The sequence below is a fragment of the Ambystoma mexicanum genome, chromosome 10 (assembly GCF_040938575.1).
Source record: "Ambystoma mexicanum isolate Mex_15411 chromosome 10, UKY_AmexF1_1, whole genome shotgun sequence".
NCBI classification, from domain to species: Eukaryota; Metazoa; Chordata; class Amphibia; order Caudata; family Ambystomatidae; genus Ambystoma; species Ambystoma mexicanum.
Window position 1 is genome coordinate 365054404 of NC_090932.1, and position 25072 is coordinate 365079475.

The window sequence follows — 25072 nt, forward strand, 5'->3', positions numbered from 1 at the left end:
GGCTTGATTGAAGAGGGCCCCCTGCCCTTTTTTGCTTTGGGTGGACTCTTCCACCATCGTAGCCACACTCCAGAAGGGGGGGGACACTCTGGAGTGGCGTGAATGAGAGATTGGGGGGGGTATCGGGGTGCAGGACATGGAGAATTCCTGGGAGCCCAGAAGGCACAAGGAGACCCCCCAACCCCCTTGAACTCAATCGACCCAAAGTAAGTGTAGGCCAGATACTGAGGTTACACTGCTGAGCCCCTCTGACCAGCGAGGGGTTGTGGGGGGTGGGAGGGAAGCTGTGGCAGGCCTAGTATGGAAGAACACTACAGGCTGCTGCAAATGTTGAAAGTCCAATGGGCCTGCGCGTAATCCAAATGCCTCGGGGTAATCCTGCCATGACTTGGGATCCGCTGAGGGGAGCAGGTGGCAGAGAGCTAACGAAGGGGAGGCATGCCTAAAATCAGTCCTCGAGGACACACTCCATGGAAACATTGCCAGAGTGTAGAAAGGCAGGGGATGTGGGGGTACGTGGGTCCAACCCACCCAATGCCGCCGTGTTCTGAGAGCCTCCCCTGCACCCTACCTTACAACACGATCCCGGCAGGCGAGCCAATCCTGCAGCAGTAACACTGCATCCACCGCGGATGAGGGTCAACTGGGACCGGAGCCAAGGCTTAAGCCCCGAAGGGCAAATGCAAGCGTCATCTACACCAGACCACTACCAGGAGGGCCCGCCGGAGTGGGACCCACAGTGGGAGGACTACACCACTCAGAAAGGGCAAGGTGAGCCAACCATCAAATCAACTTGTCGGTGGCAATCTTGGAATCAGGCCGAGTGCCTGGCTGCCTCCAAATCTTGACAGCTTATGGCAGCAGTTGTTCTATGCCAAACAGGAGTGGCAGACTGGTCACAGAGCACTTGGGAAGCTCCACTGGGTGTGGGTTGAATAAGACGAGGCAGGAATCTTAGCTCAATGCCACGGGGCCCCGGAGATCTGGAGATTTCATGTCTCCATTGGGCTCCAGCCACACTACATCTGTAAGGAATTTGACCATCCGCACAGAGGTGTGCGTGCACCTTGGCTTAATGAAATTGAATGATGTTAGGTCAACCTCCGGAAAATGTGTGGGGCTAATCCGCACACATTTTCCTATGCTCACTGCACAACAGACGCATAGACCCGTGGACTCTAGTTGGACACAGCCTACAGTCAGTTCCCCAGTGATATTTAGTTGGGATATTAGGAGTACACAATGCATCTTCAGAAAGGGGGAGGACCAAACCTTCGCCCTGCCATGGCCAGCCTGATTAACTGACAAATGTTCCATGGATCCACCCTGCCCTTTTGTTGGGCCCTGCAGCTGGTGGCAGCGATTAACATACACATAGTGTTCTTCAAACAAGCCCACATGGAGACCGCAGAGGATAACAAAGGAGATGGGGAAACACCAACATCCTTTAATATGCAACTGTGTCAACCTGAAGCCAGCTGATCCCCCTCAGTATCAATTGGCAGTCAGCATGTCTGGGACTGCATGTTTACAGTAGTTCACCCTGCAGGGGGACCGCCATTAATAAGATAGGAGGATGTGTTTTGAAGGAGCCAGAGAGTCTGGTCTCGCCACAGCTTCAAGGGAGACCTGCCACTTTAATCAGGAACCACGGAGATCCAGTAACCAGAGACACTCTTTGATCCACAACAGACAGGAAAATGGGTGCGATTTAGTATCACATGTTTCACCCCTTTACTTTTCCTGTCTCAAAGCACTCTCATTATGACCTCATGCATACAGGAGATTGTTGGTAGGGACCCCAGGAGTGGTTCATTAAGGTAGGTTTAGCCTACACCAATACCTGTGGTCCATTTGTCTTTAAAAGAGCAGCAAGCCCCTCTTTTGTCGGATCAGTTGAAGACTTTGCAAGAACTCCTCATTGGACCCTGCCTGAAGGTACAGTTTGCCTTACATATTCTTCCAGTAAAGGCAAGGCCAAGAGGGAAGCAAACATTTCCCAGGGAACAGAGAGATATTTAATCCAGAGGACACTCCGCAGCTCCAGAAGCGTCACCGTCGGCACACAGCATGCCCTGCTAGACCCTGCAGCGAGCTTCCTATGTGGGAAGTGCCAGAGAGTCTCTGAACCTGAAAAAAGGACATGGCAGCTGCTGCAACACTCTTCAGCTTTGGGCTGTCTGGCTTAAAGGACAACACTAGCCCAGCAAAGAATATGGGAGGAGTGCCTCGACAGCATCTGCTGACGTCTGCCTTTAGCACAATTTCAAGCCAGTTGAGTCCCTCGAGCTGTAACTGACTGTAACGCTGACTGTTACGCTGCAGTCGCTTAGACTTCTGAGACGCCTCAACCAGTGCTTCAGAGCCGCCAATCCGCACTGAGACATTTCCTGACCCCGAGCAGCCATGTAAGACAGCCTGCAGCCGTCCAGCCTTTCTCGCCAAACTGGTTGCCGCCGTATACCTGCAGCTGTCTCCTATCTTGAACTGTCACAGAAGCTGCAAAGTACCCTGAAACCGACTCGACCCTGTCGAGCACCAAGAACACCTGCAAGCACAAGGTACATGGTGGTTCTGTCCCTGACATTTTAAAACCCATTGTTCCCCTTGTGCTGAAGCCAAGTATCCTTCAACTGTTGTGATTATTTACTATACTGGCTATCTTCTTGTCAGTAGCCAGAGTGCATCCCCTTTTCCTTCTTTGAAACTGTCTGTCCTCTGCATTCCTTTACAGGGTGGATTGTGTTTCGCAGGGTTGCTAGGCAGTCCTATGATATAAATAAAGTAGATATTTCTGATACAACCTTAACTGGACAGTCCCTTTTATCATTGGGGTAGAGGGAGGAGGTAATTATATTTTCGCTGTGTTGCAACTAACCAACGATCTACGACCGTTTCGGAGATAAGCCTGCTGTTCCGTCCATGTTATCAAAATTGGACATGGAGGTTTATAATGTGCTCTTTTCCAATCTGTTTGGATCCCTTCTGGTGTACTAGAGGTGTGGGGCTGATTGATGGTTTAGAAACCAATATTCTTCCCTGAACCACTGGTGCCCTGGAAGTTGATAAGTCCCAACATCACTACTTTACAACACTTGCTTTAAATAGTCGATAGTTTAAATAATACTACAGTTGAAGCAAGTGTTCTAATGTTGGAGTGTAGTGTGGGTGACCGTTTGAATTGTAGTGTGATATACTGTGTATATTTATCAATTATTTTGTGTAGACTGTTTTTAAAGTAAGTTTAATTTTGGCCTACCTAATGTTTGTATACTTTACCATTTTCTAAGTAGTTAATTTAATTTCCTTCAGTTTATCATACATTTACTGTGGCATGGCTGGATACTGTAACATGATCATTTGATATAGCTTCACAGAACAGTCTTGCAATTTGTGATGGCAAATCTCTATTTGGTCAAACAAACTATCAGCTCGTGGTTGTCATGTTTTTACAAGATCAGAGCCAATTTGAAAGCTCTCAAATGCAGTCAATAATTGTTGACTACATTTCGAGCATTCCGTTTTAATAAGCAGTGTGGCTTGACGGGACTGCTGAGAGAGGGGTTGAGGAGGATGGTGTAGGGTCTGCTTCTCGAGCCTCGGATTCGGATCCCTGAGACCAGGAGAAAAGCTGGGTGCAGGGAGCTACCGCAACCAAAGGCGCACGCTTGGTACTTCGAAATCCCAGATTCTGGGCTTCCTGTGAAGTACGGTGTCACTATTCTCCTCGTGGGTTTGAGGATCGAGTTTTGGGGACAGTGTGTGCCTGGTTCGGCAAGCTGGTAAGGAGCAACACGTGGTGAGTGCAGGTTGCACCCCGACGTTGTATTGGATTCTTCAGCACTTGCGCCTGTTCTCATTGACTTTTAACAGAGAACAGCATGGAGGTTAATCTGATTTATAATAACAATTTGCTTTTTAACCTTTGTTACAGCCTCCAAAATGAAAATGGAATTATCCCCTCCCCAGTGTTAGTGGGAGGGCCATCTACTACTTGTGAAAATATAATAGGCAGTAGATATTCGCTGTCTCCTGATTTAGAAAGACAGTTTTGATTCTTCCTTGGATTCTTCGGTGTGTCAAACAATGAGGTCTAACAATTCAATGCGGGATAAGGAAATGTTATCAGCTATCTACGCCTTAGTCAAAACTACAAAGGATTGTGGGAAGCCCTCTGAGAATGAGCATGGGTCAAAAACCCCTGTTCTATGGAATTTCTATGCCTTAGTCAAAACGCTGTTGGGCCTGTGCTCAGATATTGAAAGAGCACAAAAACTCAATCAGTTCTGACAGTGATTGATATTGCCTTGGCAGCTCCTGTGTCTAATTTCTCCACTTTCCTTTGAAACAACACATGTCGGTTTTTGAGCCTGGTTGTTGTAAAGTACTTACTGTGCAGGGTTGTGAGGTGAGAGGGTAATATAGATCATGTGGGTAAGGACAATAATAACGAGCCTAACGTCCCAGTATTCTCTTCCTTTGTGACAACAACCCTAGCGCAGGTAGGGGCAGTACTGATATAAATGAACCCGCATGTAAAGCTATCGGAAAGCCTAAGAGGCAAAAACGACAATGGAAACGGAAAAATCAAGCAGCTCCACAGGTAAAGACAAGAAGGACCTTCTTGGCAGGAAGAGGGCATATCAAGTAGGAAAAAAGTCTCAGGAACATAGAACTGAATTAGTGGTATCACAGATGTCAACTACCACTGGAGTGGCATCGTCCTGCCAAGATCAAAGGCCTAAACCTTCTTGTAAGAAAAGGTTCAAATTCGTAGATGTGACAGCGATGGGTGTGCTTGATGATTGGATTCAAAGACCAAAACTACAGGAATCATTATCAAGACTTTGTGCTGGACAGGAAGAAGAGAATTGTAATGAGGCTATAGATGTCTTAGATGATGTGGAAGGAGGCTCGTTGCAATCTACAAGACTGAGTGATGCCATCCCGCCTGTGCGTTTGGAGCAGTTGACGAACAACCCTGATATTGTAATCTGTCGTCAGGAACTGTGCGAACTATGGTGAAAGGCCAAGTTGAAACAAAGCCCACTGGCAACTTCAGAGAGACCCTTTTTAAATTGAGACTGCTATATATGTTTCCCCAACCCAGGGTCCTAACCACTCAAGAGGTGATACAAGTGGTATTACCGGACTCTGAGGAGGACCAAAATTGGTCATGTTTGCATCTGAGACATTTTCAAACTGGTGATTTTATCATGTTGCATTCTCAATACTATGTACGAATGGGGTAATTATTTGAGATTGGTTAAGGAGTTAAGTAGGTTTAATGATTGCTATTAATAATTCCTCGAGGTGGGTCTTCTATCAATGGAAAACTGTTTCGGTTTACCTTTTAGTGTGTGTTCTAAAGCTTACGAGTGAATCAATTGTAATTGATTGTTTCATGATCAATGTATATTTAAATCCTAATTTGGCCACAGGTGTTTTCTTAGGGGCTGAATTGCATGAACCTCTTTTGTGTTGGCACGAGAATAGCTAAACTCCTTTGGTAATTTGTTTGGGAGACTTTAATTGTTTTTGCGAAGGTTGGGTTGAAAAATACTAATGACCCACCGGCAGTGGGGTCTGGGGGTTCTCTGAAAGCCACAAGGGGACTTTGTGGTCAAAATGAGGCGATGGAATCTTATGTGCCTAAATAGAAATGTGGAGGGGATTGGGAGTGTGGACTCAATTGGGACCCTTTCTTCTGGTCCAAGATTGACTCTCATGTCTGACTCACTCTTCCAATTGGTTAGTACCCCTTATATTTGTAGGGGACATGAGTGACCCTGCTAAAGTGATAGTTGAGTTCAGGGTGGATATTAACCTTTTGGCTTGTACTGGTCTAACTGCTAATGCTCAGGGCAAGAGTTTCCCAGACTGTAAACAACCTAGCGCGTTTCAATGGTCAGGTGACGAGGCATTGGGATAAATGGGTAGAGGGGCAAAATGATGTGCTTAACTTGCAACACTTCAGTTTTATTGAAACAGTACAGGGGAGCTTTGACGCCTGTTAGTTGGACCATGGAGCCACTGGATTCTACCCATAGAGAGAAGTTTGATTGGTCATTTGGGACAGGAAGTGTGAGTTTAGACTGTGAAATAGATCGATATCAAGGTCCAGTGCGTTTTGCTGGGATGAAAGAGGTCGACTTTTACATAGGAGTTAGGCTATCTTTAAAAAAGGGCTGAAAACATGCACATGTACGCACTATATAGAACAGAACCAAGTCATTTTCTCTTTCTGTACCCCACAAGCTAACAAAAGAGTTTGCCACATTTTGAATGGCTTCCAGGGCCAACAAAGGTTACAGTCCAATAGGATTAAGGAAGAGAGGTGGCTTGCACATTTTAATAAGAGTGCTTCCTCACAGAATGATGAGGCTTTGCTACCCTTACATGAGGGTGAACATTGGCTAATAAATTGGAACCATGATGACATTAAGAATGCAGTTATGCGTTAGAACAATTCTAAGGCCGTCGGTCCCGATGGTGTGTCCAGTTGTCTGTTAAAGCAAAACTCTGAGCAGAGATCCTATTGGTGCTTTTCAAACAAATGGTTGCAGAAAACAGACTACCCACGTCATGGCACTCTGCGATTATAAATCTGATTTATAAGAATGGGCCATAGTCGCCTTATTTCCCTGATTGGCTCAGTGTGGGACATCTTTGCTACGTTGTTGTTAAATTATCTCACGTTATTGGTTGATGAAGCCAATTTTGAATGTTAGACAAATAGGTTTTAGAAAGGGGCTTGGCCAGCTCTGGGTTGTCAATGAGAGTTTGTAAGGTAATATCTTACTGCTCTAGGATGTCAAGACAGAGTGCCTTCCATTTTGAAAGAATTGTGTACTATCCAGATGCGGTTTGTGTAGAATACGAATTTGTGGTGCTGGGACCACTAGCATCGTTTTTCTGTATAGGCTCAGCAGGTTCCACGATACTCTTGCTTGCATAGAAATGTACCCCAGTTTGTATCTTATGCAGACCGTTGAACTTTTTGGCAAATGCAGCACTTTTGTCCAAAAGATATTTTCAAGGGCGTTCCATAGTAAGCCTGAACATCCAAAGGCGTTTTCCCTGCGTTAGATGAGGGCTGGGATAGCTTTTTGTTGGAAGATGATAGTTGGCTTCAATTAAAATTTCCCATATTTTTTGTTTATCAGACTAGCTTGGCATGCCAGCTGACATTTACTTTTAGATACCTCGGCCCATGGTGCATCATTTCGACTTGCACTGAATTTCATGCCCAAATAGGAGGTGTTTTTCACAATCTTGACTTGGTCATTGACGAGATACCAATTAAATGTGTTCCTATTCATTCTGTTACTTGTCAATTTTTCAAGGATTATTATTTCACATTTCTGTTTGTTTATGATCAGCCCATTTGTTGTTAAATAGGTTTCAAGAATCGTGAGCTTCCGTTGGAGGCCTATTGGTGTGAGGTCAATTAAGATAAGGTCCTCTGCGTATGCCAGATAATTAATGTAGGTGCTGTGTATTTTTGCCGAAAACACATTTGCACCATTGAAGTTGTCGTTAATGTCCAATATAAACAAGTTGAAAATTATTGCTGCCAAAGGGCATCCCTGTTTGACACCTTTTAAAGATGTTAATTGGAGCAGATAACGTGCCTTTTCTGTCAAGTCTGATCTTGATAGTGGTGTTTGAATGTACCTCCCGAATGGCAGCTAGCAGACTGGGCGGACAAATCCATGCATTCAGTTTTTTCCACAGCAGCTGTCTGTTTAGCCTTAATTGATCTTTTGAGGGGATTGGGTCCTCTGACGTATTCCATATCGATGACCGTAATCACCACAGCTGTGCTGCTTCGGAACATTTTCTGCGTCGATGCGCCGTCCTCGAGGACCTCCTCCGACGGCCGACATCACCCGATGTGATAAGTAGGACGCACAACGCCCATAGCCTCAGTTCTGTTTTTTCCGCGAATGTGTTTGCTTCGTGAATCTCGGTACGCCTCGACTCTTTGGAGTTTGTTCATCTCGGTTCTTCAAACCTGTTTGTGTACGATTTCTTCGTGAAGATGTCTACCTAGTCTTCCACACTGCGTCCGGGCTTTAAGAAGTGCAGGGACTGTGGGTCCAAGATGTCGGTCACGGACTCGCACGACGCCTGCCTCTGGTGCCTCGGGGAGGCCCATGACACGGATGACTGTGTCGACTGCCAGTCGCTCACGTCGAAAGGCTTGCGGGAGTGCAAGAAGTTATCGGTAGCTAAGATGTACAAGCCCCGGAAGTCGAGGTCTGCGGGGCTTTCGACGGACGACTCGAGGGGCGACTCTCCGCGTCGTCGTCGGAGGTCCAGTGGGTCTCGGTCCCGGAGTCGGTCTTGCCACTCCTCTGCCTCTTCAAGGCACTCCCGGAAGCGCCGTCATCTGTCGGCTTCCCCGTCCTCATCCGAGGACTCCACCCGTCGGCGGGTCGCTTACACCACCAAGCATGCGACACCGGAAGAATGGGCTTCCTTCGGGAAGAAAATGTTGGCGATTCTCGAATCGCAGGGCACTGGTCCGCCCGCTCCTCCGAGTGGGGTCGGTCATGATGAGCTGAGAGATGCCGCTCGCATGCCTTTGGGCTCGGGTGGTCGTCACGATTCGCGGGAAAGGTCCCGCTCGGACAAGGGGAATCGTTCTCGGCATGCCCAGTCCAGGTCCCGGTCCTCGACACACTCGAGACCGCGTGAACCTGTGAAGTCTTCGAGGAAGACATAGACGCCTGTGGTGCTGAGGTCGTCAACAGACTCTCTCGAGGCTCTGCCTCCGAGGAAGTTGTCGACACCATCGGCGCCCAGGATGTCGAGGAACACGCTCGGGGCTCAGCCTTCGAGGCCTGTGTCGACGCTGTCAGCGCCGCGCCTGTCATCGACGCCGACTTCTCTCGGCGCCGAATCACTCGACTCCCTCGATGCCTTTCGGGGCTGTCGACGGGGGCACCCAGTGGCTTGGGGGAACCACCTAGGAAGGCTCTGGCCAAGGTCAAGCATGGCTTTGGTTCCAGTTCTGTGCCTTCTTCCCGCCATCTGGAATTCATTTGAGAGGTGGATGATGGCATGGTGCCTGACACGGTGCCCGACGAGATTCTCTCAGGCCATAGCCAGTTTGAGGACCTGAGGCAGTCCCTGCATGATGCTAGTGGGCTGAACACCTCTCTGGAGGTGAAGTTTTGTAGGCCTGAGCCTGGCACTCATGCCGATTCCTCGTATCAGCGATTTATGTCACGGGTCTTCGAGTACTTAGGATGGTCTGCTCCCCCAGGGGAGTTTGTTCAGGATGACCTTACGGATATCCTCGACATTGGTCCACCAACTGACCCGGTACTGTCATTCCATATGGCTCTGCAAAGAAGGGTGGCAGCGGCTTGGACTGCTCCGGAGAGTCTCACGGCAGTGAGCAAGTCTTTGCCGCGAAAATATCACCCAGCCAGTAGTGACCCCTGCTACTTGTCCAAGCACCCTCCTCCGGAGAGTTTGGTGGTGCAGGCGGCTACGGCCCCGGCAAAGCGGGCGTCATACCCTACCATCCCTTCTGATGGGGACAACAAGCATTTTGGCGGCTGGGCGAAGAAAGTGTTTTCTACAGGGGGTATGGCGCTTCAGGCGGCCAACTCCATTTGTGCCTTGTCTCGTTTCACGCACACTCCGTGGAACTGTTTCCTTGGCGGCTGAATATATTCCCGAAGGGCATGAATGGGATGGTTTCCTTATTATGGTAAGGATGCTATGTGTGAGGCCGTTCAGTCGGGTTTGGAGACTGCAGATTGCGTCAGCCGGTCCATGGCGGTGAGCACCGTGATACGCAGGTTTGACTGGGTGCGGAAGTCGGGGTTTGCTCCTGATGTGCAGGCCCGGCTCCTCAACATGCCCTTTGACGGGGAACATCTTTTTGGCAGCAAGGCTGACGAGAGCCTTGAGAGGTTGCAGACCTCCAAAGCTGCAGCAAAGTCGTTGGGCGCTGCAGTTCGACAACCTCTGCCTTTTCGTCCTAGGGGACAACAATGGAGGGGAGGTTCCTTTCGTTATTACTCATCCTTTGGTAAAGCGAGAGGAGGTGCCAGTCAAAGGGTCCACCGTAGGAGTGCCAGAGGTGGAAAACAAGGTACTCGAGATGCCAAGGCCGCTCGGGCTGTTGCCTCTTTGCCCTCAGGCAACGCCGCAGCCGCTTCGCTCAGTCATGAGGCCATGTCCCCTGGTTCGCCGGTTGGGGGAAGGCTGGCGCAGCATCTTGCAGAGTGGCGTGCATTACTTCAGATGTGTGGGTTCTGGAGATCATAACCCACGGCTACTGTCTTCCTTTCCGGCAGAGGCCTCAAGAAAACCCACCGGGGAATCTCTCTTTGAAGAGTCCGGATCCGCTCCTTGCGCAGGAAATTCAATCCCTGCTGGAGAAAGGTGCCATAGAACTGGTGCCTGTAGCGGAGAGGAACAAGGGATGGTATTCCCCTTATTTTTTGATTTCCAAGAATGATGGGGGATTGAGACCCATCATGGTTTTGTCCGGTTTGAACAAACTCCTCAGGAAGGACAAGTTCAAGATGGTTACTCTCTCTCAAGTCCTCCAGGCCCTTCAACTTCAGGACTGGTTGGTGTCTCTCGACCTCAGGGACGCTTATTTTCATGTGCCGATCCATCCAAAGCACAAGAAGTACCTGAGGTTTGCGGTTGGCGACTCGCACTTTCAGTTTCGGGTCCTGCCGTTCGGATTGATCTCCGCCCCAAGGGTCTTCACCAAGCTCATGGTAGTTGTGGCAGTGCACCTCAGGAAAGGGGGGATTCACGTCTACCCCAACCTGGACGATTGGTTGATCAGGGCACGCTCTTCCGAGCAAGTCCTGGATCATCTGTCAGTCACCTGCCACTCCCTCCACAAGCTGGGCTACTCCCTCAACTTAAAGGAGTCCCATTTGGCACCAACTCAGAGGCTCCAGTACATCGGAGCAATGCTCAACACATCCCTGGGGCAGTGTTTTCCTCCCCAGGTGAGGGCTCATCACATTCAGCAGATGGTGCACAAGTTTCAACTTGCCCAGACTCTCCCAACGTTCGAGTTCTTGAGACTGCTCGGCCTCGTAGCATCCTGCATTCTTCTGGTGCCAGAGGCCAGGTTGCGGATGAGATCTTTGCAATGGGCATTCAAGCTCCAGTGGTCTCAGTCCTCCGGCAGGATGTCGGACCCTGTTCAGGTGCCGTCTTCGGTCGCCCAGGACCTTCTGTGGTGGGCCGACGAAGGCAATCTGATGAGGGGGGCTCCATTTTGGCTGCCCTGGCCGGAGGTGATGATCGTGACGGACGCATCCCTCACGGGGTGGGGAGGTCAGGCCAACGAGCTGACAGTCAGCGGTCGTTGGTCTCCGTCAGAGTCCAGACTCCATATCAATCTGTTGGAGCTGAGGGCCGTCAGGCTAGCCCTGAAGGCTTTTCTGCCGACTGTGCGAGGAAAGAATGTCCTGATCCTGACGGACAACACGGTGGCCATGCACTACCTTAACAAAAAGGGGGGGCAGTGTCACTTCCTCTGTGCAGGGAGGCAATGCAGCTCTGGTTCTGGGCAATCCAGCAGGAAGTTTCGATCTCGGCAGTTCATCTGGCAGGAGACGAAAACGAGACGGCGGACGCTCTGAGCAGGCAGAGCGTGACCTCTCACGAGTGCGAGTTGACTCAGGAGATTCTCCTGGAGATCTTCGCCCTTTGGGGGACCCCTCAAGTGGATCTCTTCGCCTCCAGTGTCAACTGGAAGTGCGAGAAGTTCTGCTCGCGGGAATTTCCTCCAAACAGAGCCTTAGGAGACGCGTTTGTGGTGGAGTGGTCATTCCCACTGCTGTACGCGTTTCCTCCAGTCCCCGTCATCCCGCAAGTACTGCAGAGGTTATGGAGGTTCGGTTCCCGGATGATCCTCATTGCTCTTGCGTGGGCCCAGAGGACGTGGTATCCGGACCTTCTCGACTTGTCCATCTGTCCTCCACGTCGTCTTCCCTACCGACGATCTGCTCTCACGGGAGGGGGGGGGGTCAGGTTCTCCATCCAGAGGTCAGGTCCTTCAACCTTCACGCTTGTTTTCTGAAAGGTTGGGACCTCCCTGAAGATGTGATGAAGGTGTTGCTTTCGGCCAGAAGGCCCGCAACAAAGTCCCTGTACCGTTGCCGTTGGAGTAAGTTCTGCGACTGGTGCAGGGTTAAGAATGTGGATCCTTTTGCATGTGAAATTCCCATGGTTCTGTCTTTTTTGCTTTCTTTGGCCCACAGGGGCCTTCAAGTGGGTACCATTAAAGGTTACCTGGCGGCGCTGTCCATATTTAAGCGCTCGTCTGAAGAGTGTTCCTATTTTAAAATGACTTTAATTTCTCAGTTTCTTAAAGGGCTCACTAATGTGTTCCCTCTGTCACCTTTCCAGGTGCCCGGTTGGGATTTGAACCTTGTTCTCAAGTTTCTGATGGGTGCTCCGTTTGAGCCTTTGCATTCATGCCCTTTGAGACTGTTGACTCTGAAAACTGTATTTTTAGTTGCGTCACTTCTGCTCGCAGAGTGAGTGAGTTACAGGCACTTTCAGTTAAACCACCCTTCACTGTGTTTCATAAGGACAGGGTTGTTCTTAGAGTTCATCCTTCTTTTCTTCCGAAGGTGGTGTCGGAATTTCGTTTAGGCCAGAAGGTTGTTCTTCTGGCATTTTATCCTCCTCCACATCCTGGTAAGGAAGAGGAGAGGCTCCACAGACTTGATCCTAGGAGAGCGTTAAGCTTTTATATTTCACGCATGTCCCGGGTCAGAGTAGACGATCAGCTCTTTATTGGTTACGCTGGAAAGCGTTTGGGACAGGCCGTGACAAAACAGACTTTGTCTCGCTGGATTATTTTGGCTATCTCTGAGTGTTACCGCTTGGCGAGTAAGGACCCACCGGTCGGCTTACGGGCCCATTCTACCAGGGGTATGGATGCCTCTACTGCCCTGCAGAGGGGTGTTCCTATTTGCAACATCTGTGATGCAGCCACCTGGGCTTCGGTACATACTTTTGTACGTCACTATTCCCTCGATGCCATCCGGGGGCAGGATCTGGCCTTTGGCAAGGCAGTCCTTTACTCCGCAATTTGATTTGGCATACTAAATTTCTGTTTTCTAAATTCTACAAGAATTTCTTATGCGATTGCAGCTTAAGTTTCCGCAAGGCTTTGTGTGTCAGACTGGCAGAAGACTGGTGGCACACGTTCTGGGAAAAAACTACAACTGAGGCTACGGGTGTCGTGCATCCTACTTATCACATCGGGTGATGTCGGCCGTCGGAGGAGGCCCTCAAGGACGGCTCATCGACGCAGGACGCAGACGCGAACATTTTCCGAAACAGCACAGCTGTGGTGATTACTGTCATAGATATGGAATACGTCGTCGGACCATCCCATCGAAAGAACGTTACCAGGTAAGAGTAACTTGTTCTTCACATGCATTCGATAGCATAAATAAACTTTGGTGTTGGCTCTGTGAGCTTCCATTTTCAGCAGGTTTAGGAGTAGCAGGTTCACTCCACATCCTACCCCATTTACAAAGCCTGCTTGTCTAGGGTCCATGTGAGTCGATTCTTTGGCCCAATGAAGTAATTTTTGTTGGAGTAGGGTTGCGTACATTTTCCCCAGAACGTCAAGCAAGGCTATCGGTCTGTAATTTTTAGGGTTCTTTCTGTCTCCTCTTTTGAAAATTGGAACAATCACGGCGCTCTTCCATGATTTTTGAGTGGCACAACACTTGGATATTCTATCAAACAAAGTGACACAGAAGTCGGCCCATTGTTCAGGATGTCGCTTAATGGTGTAATTCATTAGGCCGTCCGGGCTGGAGCTCGAGAGGCATCACCGCCTTTGATCACTTGAAAAATGTCATCTCTTTCGAACACTATGTCCCATTGAGTCAGTGTTGACGCTTTCCATGCCTGTTACTTCATGCTTACAAAAGAGGTTATTATAAAACGACGCCCATTCAGTCTCTGAAACTGAATTTGACTGTAGTGCATTTTGTGGGGCTAAGCTGTTATTTATCAGCCTCCAAAAAATGGCAGTGTTTTTGTTAGCCATTTTCAATAACATAAATTCCGAGTCATTTTGAAGCATAATGATCTTATGCGACTTTATCCAGCTCTTATAAGTTTGTCTAATTAGTCTTTTGCACTCATGAATATTAGCGCTCAAAATTCTTTGAGCTTTTCTTAGGTCATGTTGCATCAATCTTTTCCGTTGTAGTATTTCAAGATCAAATTTATGCTTTGGATTAAAATCCACATGTTTTAAGATATTTTATGTTCTTTGAATTAAGACAACAGGTATTCATATTCAACAGATCGCAATGTCGATTGAAAATCTGAGGTGATTGTGTTTACCTCATCTTGTAGATGTAGACAAATCCTACACGCACCAGTTCCAACGGCGTGTGGCCAAGACTCTCGTTCACGTTGGGTGTGGTAGTTGAATTTTAACTTCACCATATCGTGATCACTGTGAGCCATTTTAATGACTTCAAAGTGGGTGGTCTTTATGTGGATAGATTCCGATACAAATATATAGTCCAATATCAAACTTTGTCCAGTTCTGCGCCAGGTTGCTTGCGCTGGGATGTCACCGGTTGTGTTACCGTTCAGCATCGTTAGCCCACGCAAGTCCATCTCGAGACACCATTGATTTGCTAGCTGGACTTGACGGATGATCATTTTCCTGTTACCACTGGCGCGGTCCTGCAGTCAAATGCAGTCAATGTTCAGGTCACCACATATGATTAGCTCATCCGGATTTTCTTTGTCAATCAAATCATCAATCGTGGCTGAGACTTGATCAATAAATGTCACGCCTCCTGTTGCCAAATGGTTCCAGTATAGATTTATGATATAAAGCAAAGGAACCTGAGGATTGTCTAAATGAGTTAAGCTAACCACGGAAACCTGAATATATGGAGAAATGTTCACCGATCTCTCGATCCTAAATCCGGAATCTTTCTTCACCGCCAATAGCAGGCCAGCCATGGGTCTGCCCTTTGCCTGCTTTATGGCTGGAGTAATAGCTGTCTCAAAGCCTTCAATGCCTGGAATTTCGAATAACCACGTTTCTTGTAAGCAGATTATGTCCAGGTCTTCTGTCCAAACAGTCGAGAAAAGGTGCAAAAAGCCTCTTATGTTCCAGGAACCCATTGTGCAGTTCTTCAAACCGCAATGGGCCTGGCGTTACTTATCCTGGTTCAAATTCAGGGCCCAGGCTACCCAGGTCCAGTCGTTAGCTTGTTTTTCTGAGTTGGCGGCCAGCTCTGTTCATCACGTTCGGCGTTTGATCTTTGAGCCCCTTGTATTGTTATCCTTATAAGATCTTCCATCTGTGAGTTCGCAGATGAGACAGAGTTTTTGCTGTCGGAACTCAGAACTGTCGTCGAGATCTGTACATTGGCTAGATCTTTTACTGTTGCACTTTTTGCCCTTTCGGCTTCACAGGCAGTCACATTGATTGTGGCATTTCGTATGGATCCAGACACAGAACGGTCTGCCACTTTAGAGATGTCAAATCCCAATGACATCAACACTGGACCAGCCTCAAGCAAAGTTTCCACAATCAATTTAGATTGGACATGTAATATCACAGCATCATTTTTATTTTCATTGAAGAATTCCACCACTTTCAGGTCCTCAGATTTGATCGCTCTAAGTGTAGGCACAAGATGACATAACCACAATACATTTTGGCGGTTCAAGATTAGATCTGAGAACTCAATGCGTTCAAGTAGTACTTGATGCAAGTGTTGTGTTTTTTGTGTAGCCAAATTAGCCTTTGTTCCTACAGTTGTTAGGGGCGTGATTCTCTTAGTTTCAGATGAGTTGGCTTGATTGTTCGTAGATGCTTGTGTAATGTCGACTGGTTTCCGTGTATCGTGTCGAGAATTCCACCACGAACCCTCACTCCCTTGTGCCTGTCTATTGTTGGAGTCATTAAGATGTTCATTTGTGACACATGTGGCTTCATACTTCAGAAATGAGGAGGTGGCCAACTTCTTTCTTTTCTCATCAAGCGTCATGAACGTTATGGGAAGTTGGGGACGTTCTTCTTGTGCTGTAGATGGGTGATGTATCACTTGACACACTCTTCTTGGCATGTTAGATGGGGGGAAGGCTCTTTATTTCTCTTGGAGCACCCTTCTCAGGCTGATTCGAGGTCGCTGTTTCAATTTTATCATCGTTGGTTTTGGGCATGGGTTGTTGCAATTCCACAGGATTTGCGCCTATATTGGCAGGAGGTAGCCCTTTGTCAGCACTTACACCCTTAATTCTTGGAATGTCTTGAGGTTCAATTCCAGCAGGTTGCATAGTTGGATCAACATTATCGACATCCTCATAAATTGACATATTCAACAGATCCGCCGAAGTGTCCCTGGAACTTGGGATGACAGTCGGAGCTTCAGTGTCCACAGAAGGTCCTTCCATTACAGCCGTTTTCAATTTATCGCTTTTTCCATTTAAAACTGTTTTGTTTAAGGTCACATTTACTGTTTTAATGTTACGTAAACATTTACGCCAGTCAATTCCTCGTTTTCTTCTCTTTAGAGGTTGATTTTTAGATTTTTTTCAGACTCGCACTCGTCACTTGAGGTTGTATTGGTTGCTGGTCTTGAGTGTTTACTGTTTTTTTTTAATATGTCATATAGATCAGGTGTCTTGTCATTGCCATCAATCGTTGAGGGCAAGTTGGATGTATTAGAGCTCTGAGGGTTTAGGCAGGTATTAGATGTTGAGGCCATTTGGGGGTCTTGCAAGGCCAAGTTCCCTGCAGCTTGGCTCCCTTTTAAGATTGTGCTGAATTGAGAGGGTTGCCGATTCTCAGTCGAATGTGGCGTGTGAACTTTTGATGACGTAAGGGCTCACTTCTTTTTCAGCAACAGGTATCCCGCTGTCATCTTGTTGTAAGATCGGTTCAGTTGGGGATGACTTATCTTGGATCTGAATTACTTCATCTATGCGCGAGCCCTCAGGCTTACCACTGTCTCTGTTAGAGACCTGCTTCAAGTAAGACATACCTGACTTCTCCGAATCTTTATTCGATGTGACTGCTGGCATGGTGGTTTTAGCAGGATTGGCTTGGGTCGGCGGTGGGGAAGATTGACATTCGGCACATATGAATTTAGCACATGAAAGTTTTGCCTCTTTTTTTTTGTTGAAAGAGGTTCAGTGCTTCTTTAGCTACTTCTGCTAGCAATTTTTTATCCAAGTTAGCATTTTTGGTAAACTCTGCCATTGTATACAAGGCCCAGTCAGTCATCTTGGTCTTCCTGTAAAGGGCCTCCTTCTGGACGCTCTGTGTGTTTTCAAAAGACAGGAGGTTAGTGTTCATGCAAGAGACCACACTGGAAAGATCTTTAATATTCTCATTAAGCTGTTCATACATCTTAATGAAAGGCGCCATTGAGATTGTCATGGACGATATTATGGTGGCTTGCAAGTCTTTTGAATGTTGTGCTTTTCTCGTTACGTCGTCATGAAAAGTCTCATTATGGATGCGTCGCCTCTGATGGTGAGCCGGCCGTCTAATCTTTGAAAAAGGCCGTTCCATTATGGATGAGTCAGAAGATATCTGACGACGTAACGGCAGGTGCATTTATGTCTTGAGTTATTTCTTCACTTAATGAGTTTACTGAATTTGTGGACGTTGAGTTCACCATTTAGATTTTTTTTTTCTGTGAGCATCTAATATTGGGAGAAATGCTCGAATCGACTCTCCTTCGTTTGAGGAAAGGCGTTGCGCTCGTGATTTTCGCTTGTTGAAACTTTTCCACAGTCAAGTTTGAGTTTACGGGCGGTTCAATGGGGGACTCTAACACAACAACAGTAATTTTGTTAGAATTGGATGAAGTCCTTTCTTTATTTAACTCTGTAAGGTCAAAAAGAACTTTGTTTACCACGTCCAGTGAAGTTCTTCTATTTTCAAGGCATTGTGACACTTTGCATTCTGTTGCAGCTGGTGGCAACTGTATGTGAGCAACACTTGGTGATTTGATCAACCTTGATTTCAGGTGATCGTGCGAGGGGCAAAACACATCGTCCACATCCTCTAGAGCAGTCACACCTCCTGTGTGGCTCAGTGGCGACGGTGCAAGATTTTCCACAGTGCTAAAGAAGCATGCGTGCGGGGAAACTGAATGTTAGCTCGTGCAGGAGCCGTATATGTTTAATGAGCCCCATACTAGATCATGCAGCGGAGCAACTTCACGGGATTCGAGCACAGGCGAGGTGGGGAGAATCACTGACTCACCGACAACAGATCCTGAGAGCAGGGCTGAATGGATACTTTCAGCCGACGCATGAAGCAGCGGCCAGTTTACATTAACGGACCCATTCGCTCAAGGCGTTTCATGCAAATTGTCATTTACAGCCACTGTACTGATCAAAACAATGTCGTCCTCATGTGGCACGCACGCCATGGAATCACTTACTTGGGGCAGCTGCAATGGAGTGGACGCTGATGCAGTGCATTTGGAAATGCACTCGGATGAGGTTCTCTGGGTCCCTGAAGAGGTGGCTTCCAGTTTTCGTTGGGCGCGTGTTTTAGAGAACAACGCCAGTTTGGTAGCGTCTCTCATTCCTCTGCGGAAACATGCCAATGGCGAACCAGACGAAAGAGCGGGCCGCCTGCAGCAGAGCACACAGGTACTCAGAGAAGCACAGGAGGGAAGGAAGAGGGGGGAGGGGGAAAGGGAGAGGGAAAAGGAAGCGGATAAGAGGATATGGGGGTGAAGGAAGAGGGAAGAGAGGGGGGAAAAAGGAGGGAGGGAAAGAGGGAGGGAGGAGAGAGGAGGGACAAGAGGCTGTAATCCACAGGAAACCAAGAGAGGCAAGTCAGAGGAGGAGGAAGAGAGCACAACTGTCCAGTACTCCAGTACTCCACGGACTCCTCAGACGATGCGACCGCTCTGCGGGGGGGGAAACAGTTTTAGTAGCAAAACACACCCAGTGCAATAGACACAGAAGAGTTGAAGCAGGGTATCCAGGAAAGCAGACTCTACTCCTTACACTCCGCCAATTATAGTCCAAATGAGATTCATTAATGTTAAACTTTGTCCGTTTTCTCTTTTGCCGCTTCTAATCTTCTTTAAACAGAAAGCTATCTCCAAACTAACTATGGTTTAGAATTATTACCTACATCAATCAACGGCTGGTTGGAAGTGTTTAAAGGGAGAATATGGAGGGAAGTATTGGGACTGCCAAACTCAGTACCACTTGCAGTTATGCTGGGCATAGGGCCTGTGTTCTCTGTGCCACGTTTATAAAGGCAAGAAACTTCAAATGTTTTTTTATTTTAGATGAGCAGAGATGAGGGAGCTTCTTTATGTAACATTCTTGATGAAGTATATTGACGAATTTAGGAGACATCAGTTATGGATTTTATGTAGTCCTGTGAGGGTTTTTTAAATGAAGCTGCTATTAACCCAGACACTGTTTTTTTACAACGTTAAAAGGAGGATGAAGTACTTTGATAGAATGAGTACCTGGGAGACTGCGGACATATAAATTGTACGAAGATTATCGTTTAGTGTCAGAAAACCTGGTTAAACCATTCCCATATCCAGTGAAATCTCCTTGAGTGAAATTTCTTTTGTTCTTGAAATTTAGGCATAACTGTCTTTTAACCCTTGAAGTATTGGGCCAGAGGATTGGTCTCACAGAACAAAAAAAATATCTCATCTGCCGATAAGATTCCCTAAAACACCTAACTTTATATTGTAGTGTTTTCGGGGATTTAAGGAGCAACAGTTTCTGTATATTTATTCGCTCTGTAAATTATGTGCTTTCAGAGAGGCTATGGGGTAGAATAATGACAGCGGATTCCCTTTCTCTATCCATTGTTGCAATACAATTCTGATTTGCGCAGGTTACTGCTACTCTTGCTTATGAATAAATTGCCAGTTCTGGCGGCGATTGGCCCCGAACTGGGCATTCCCAAAGTAGACCGAACCTGTCGCTTGTGTAGACTTGCTGCTAAAATGGAGACTGCTCAACATGACTTGCCGAATGCTGTGAATATGGAGATGTATATATGAGACTGTTGGGTCCTTATAGTTACCATGTTAACACAATCAAGAATGATTTCTGGATGGTTTGCTTGAAGACACTGCTTAAGTCAATGCAATTGGCACTCTATAATGTATGGAAATTTATATTGGCCAGTGGGAAACTTGCGGGGAGACAGTAGGGGGTGGGCTCCTCCCTGTGGCAATGCTGGGGATGGGGTACAGTAATCAGCGAGTGGACGCTTGCGACAGAACTATAAGGAATTGCCATTTGCAGGGAATTGTACGAGCTAGTGATATGGTTACTGCTGATAATGAATTGTGAGAACTGTAAATATGATTCCTGAATTTCATACATATCTGTAATTTACTATTTTATCTTACTTTTTTCTGTTCTTATTTACTTTGTATTGTCTCTTATTGTATGTAAAAAGTTATTTTGAACTATAAACATAATTAAATAAATACAATTCTTTGAAAAAGGTTTTATTCTCCTTGATGATATTCAGAGTCTTGCCTGGGAACTCCCAAGTCTTAAGGAATAATCTGTTTAGGTTTTGCTGTTGATAGTCTTGTCACAAAGTGGATGCATTAATGATTATATTAATGGGATTGACTGTTGTAATATTGGGGCTTTGTATGTGGAAGTGTTCTGTTTTGGTTGTTTTTATTCCGGTAATTTTATAGTGGTTTATGAAATATATGGTGATTGATATGTATTATTGTGAAAGGTTTCATATGGAACCAAATACCGAAAGAAAAGGCTAACCTTATCAAGACAAACCTGTTATTTAAATACTGCAAAATGAAACCACATTAAATGGTGTAATATGTTACACCCTTTTCTTTGCTCAGTTTTAGCAGCATTTTCGACTTCACCACCATAACTCCAAAACACACATTTTTATGTGCTAATGATCTTGCAGCCTTCTATACCTCTGGAGGAGTTCATTGTAGCTTGAGATAATGACCCTTCTCTAATTTACGGCCATCTGCTTTGTCTTGGGGCATTAATTATGGTGTGGTTATTAACCTGCATTAGTACCCGGTGCGCGCTGTACACCGGGAATACTACGTGTGGATTGGCTCTTTTCCGAGCCATACCACACGGCATTCCCATGTACGTTAGAGCGTCCCGCACGTGCCGGGTACTCTGTTCCCGGCGAGGGGCGTGGGAGCCCCTTAGCCAATGAGGAGGCTCAAAACCGGGCAATCCCTGCTCCGAGCCTCCCCATGGCTGGAGGCTGCCTTCGTCCCCCGCCGGGGACTCGGATAATAATTATTATTATTATTTTTTTTTTGTTCTTCTTCGTCCGGCCACCCCCGCTAACTATCCCTTCCCCGCCCCTCCAAACCCCACTTACCTTCTTTTTTTCTTCTTTTCTTGGGAGCAAACGCGCTGGAAACACTTCTGTTCCCAGCGCGTCCGCTCCCGATGGCCGCCATGGAAAGGGAAAACAAACTGTGCTTTCCCTTTCCCTGTGGCCATTTTTTTTCACCTTTTTTATTGAATTTTTTTTTCTGTTTCGAAACGGTAGCGTTTCGAAACAGAAAAAAATGAAATGCCATTAGTACCCCGTTCTAACGGGCCGGGGTACTAATGGCTATAAGACCCTCAGCGGCGGGCCAATTCCGCCCACGGTATTGGCCTGCCACCTCGGGTCTTATTGCCACAATAATGACCCCTTTTACAGTCTTTTTAGCTACAGACAGTTGTGAGCTCCGTCATTAACTGGTGGTTTATTTCAGTAATTCTGAGCAACCTACCACACTCTTCTCTTGTATTAGTCCACTTATCCTCCAGAAGTATTCGTCACCCTTCTGCAATTAGTATTTGGAGTAAGGCTCTCGGCAACCTGGTTCCTAGTGCTGATATTGATATGGGGGGTGCTTGCTTGCCTTTTTCCTTCTGCTCAACTTTCATGTTTGCCATGTTAAAATAGCCTTGATTTTGGCTCCCTTTTTTCTATATAAAAGTTGTACAACATCATTGTGGTTATGCTTCTTATGGTCCAGTAAAATTATATCCCGACCTACAAGTAAAAATTAAACTAATAACTTTGTTTTGGGCACCAACAGTTCATATGTTGCAAAAGCTGCTTGCTGTGTTTCGGTTACTTATGAAACTCTACTAATGTTAACCATTTCTTCTGCCCACAGGTTAAGATGTGCTGTAATTCATAACTGAAATAATGCAGAATATGGTACCACGTATCCTGATGATTCAGCTGCAAATTCTGCTTACACCACTGTGATCATGTTTGTTGTGTCCAGTTAATATGGGACATGAAGCCTGCCTGACTACAAATATTAGGGTTTGGAGATGCATGATTTTAAAGTGAACTGTAGCAGCATTTCAAAACCAATGTATATTCTCTTGATGTTATGTGATATTTCCCTCTGTACAGATGCCATGTTGCCTACGTATTTTACGGCACATGTTGAAAACTTTGTAAAACACAGGAAACTTGTGTTTGAAATCTCAAATCATGACAATGGAAATGGCCTAAATCTCTTGTGTACTGACTTTCCATATTAGCATTACTGGAAGCAAAGGTCCTCTTTTTGCAGATCTTGATTATGTTTTGGACAGAGGCAGCTGGGCATGGAACATCTCTATATGCTTATGCTGCTTTTCATCCTCGTGGACACAGCAGTCAGTGTATCGATTTCTGGTAGCTATGATTGAGCTACCTTGGGCAGGGATCTTTTGGGCAATGAGATGTTCATCGGAAAAGACCTTTTGGATGCAAGCTAATCTCCATCGGCCAAATCTCACGGAAGCTACCAAGACAAGGAATTTAGTAAAGCTGTAACATTATGGTTGTCAAGGACTCAATAGTCAAAGTATAAACTGAAGGGCAAGCAACCTTTTATCTTTCAGATTTTGTATTCTTTACGTGTGGAGCTGGGGGTTACAGAATGCTTTCAAATTAAGACTGACATGAGATTGTGTAATGTTGCAAGAGGCCTTTTATTGGCACGTTTGCTTTTGAGGTGGGGTTGTTTCACTTCTATTTCTTCTTGTTAGATATCATTTTTGCTATTTGTTCTCCATCCAAATGTTGCGGTGGCTGTGTGCAAGTAGAAGAAAATGTGTGATATTGCAAGTAATGCGCTTGCGGTACAACTATAAGGATAATGGAGGTGCCTATAAGGAACATCTGTAACCTTTTTCTTTTTTTCACCTAGAGCTCTGGCAAACAGTGATGTAGGAAAATGCTGACCAAAGAAATGTGCCCTTCAAAAATCTTTGTCCTCCTTATGTCAAAATTATACAGTCCAGTCATAAATGTATTTTGCTTTCCAAAAGTAATCCTTTCGTGGAGTAACAATCTCTTGACATTACAAGCAAGGGTCATGAAACTCTTGGATTTATTTCGAAATGAAATATCTGGACATTTTGGGAATTGGTGCCTCTTGAATATACTTGAGTTGCATCAGTAAAAATGTCCCACTGTAATGCAAAACTTCTGATTCAGGGTGCCTCATGAAAATTCTGTAAATGGGTGGGACTGGTTTCTGATTATTGCCAGATTTCTAACTTTTATAGAAAGTGCCATGGTCTTGCCCAACATACAAAATGGGGCCTGGAATGTAATTTACATTTTTCCTGATTGTTTAATGTGTTCATTATCTCCACATTAAAAGGCTAGGTATGTGGCATGGGGAGGGACTTTCAGTAGGTTTAAACTCTTGCATTAGTACCAACTACAGAAAACCATCACCAGTTCTTGTTTGGCATGTAAGAGAACACTAATTAAACTGTTAATGTTGCAGCATATATCCCTACACCACATACCACTAGGCACTCCTGGGGAAAGCAACAAACGGATATTCCCTGAATGGAAATACATGGTGGGCACATGCAGGTGTGGGGGCATAACTTGATGCATTTTCCTATGCCTGTGGCAGCTTGTATTTGATACTGTGTTCTAAAGTGTCTATAAAACTGTTGAAATGTCTGGATTATTTATCTTGCCTGCTGGGTTCTAACTGTTAGGCAATAGCACATGGGCGCTCCCCCCTCCACCCCCTAGAACATATTCTTGTGTTTCGTTTTACACTGATACAGAACTGATTAAACACCTTTGTGCCCAGAGCCCAGTATGCGCACTGCAAGGTTAATGATTATTGCCAACTTCCCTTTCTTCTCCTCCTCCTTGTCTACCGAGCTTCCCTCTCTTCACCTTCAGGGCTTTTTAATCACCCCTTTTCTGAAACTTCCTCTGGGCAGGGTTCAGCACCATTATAATAAACACAATTTACATAGGGCATCCAAGCCTTTAGTGTAGATTACTCAGTCTAACTAAAGACTAGCAATAGTAGTCGCATGGAGTGGTCTGATATTATAACCTAAGGTATGCTAAAGTACACAAGGACGCCATGTAGTAGCTGACATGTCCCAATGTCTGTGTGACACAGTTCTATTCTGCTCAAAAGAAGTGAGGGGGTGTTTCAAGTGGAGATGAGGGAAAGACTTCTATGCACCACAACTTGGCTTGTTGGCGCTTCGATCATAAAAGTTAGCAGACACAAGTAGCTGTTGTACCTCTGTTGCCTTACTTGGATGTTGTGGGCTGAGGGCAGGCTATGGAATTCTCTCCATAGAAGTTGCTGACCAGCGGAGGCTTCCAAACGGCGATACAGTCAGTGCTGAAATAAAAAAATGGCCAAGCAAAGGTTTATGAAGAAAACAGTCTTTACACGATCCATAGAGACTTGGCAGTGACGCAAGGCTAATTACACATGATTATTTAGGCTAAACATATATATTTACAAGTGGATTGGATATCTTGACATTTAAAAGCAGGGTGGAAAAAATAGGCATTTGATTTAAAAAGGAAAACATCTAAATAGTCACTTAAATCCCTTCAGCCACCGTAGGAAGTAGTGACCTAACCAATCTCTGTGGTCTAAGTAAGATATAGCAATGGTGGTCACTTTGCCTAGAACGCTTGGGAATGACACCTGTCTCACAAGTTCTCTACCTTAAACTTTGATGGAATATTAGCGCTCACTACGTCTTCAAGCTGCTTGCC

General features: G+C 46.1%; 1 protein-coding gene across 1 annotated transcript in view; it reads left to right on the plus strand.

Moving 5' to 3' along the window:
* Positions 1-22899, plus strand: part of LOC138491435 (nucleoplasmin-like) — a 405174-nt gene extending 382275 nt beyond the window's left edge. The window contains exon 7 of the mRNA XM_069617951.1: positions 22191-22899. Coding sequence (XP_069474052.1) covers positions 22191-22195 — 5 coding nt within the window. The 3' untranslated portion in view covers positions 22196-22899. The remainder of the gene's footprint in view (positions 1-22190) is intronic.
* Positions 22900-25072: the final 2173 nt, after the last annotated feature.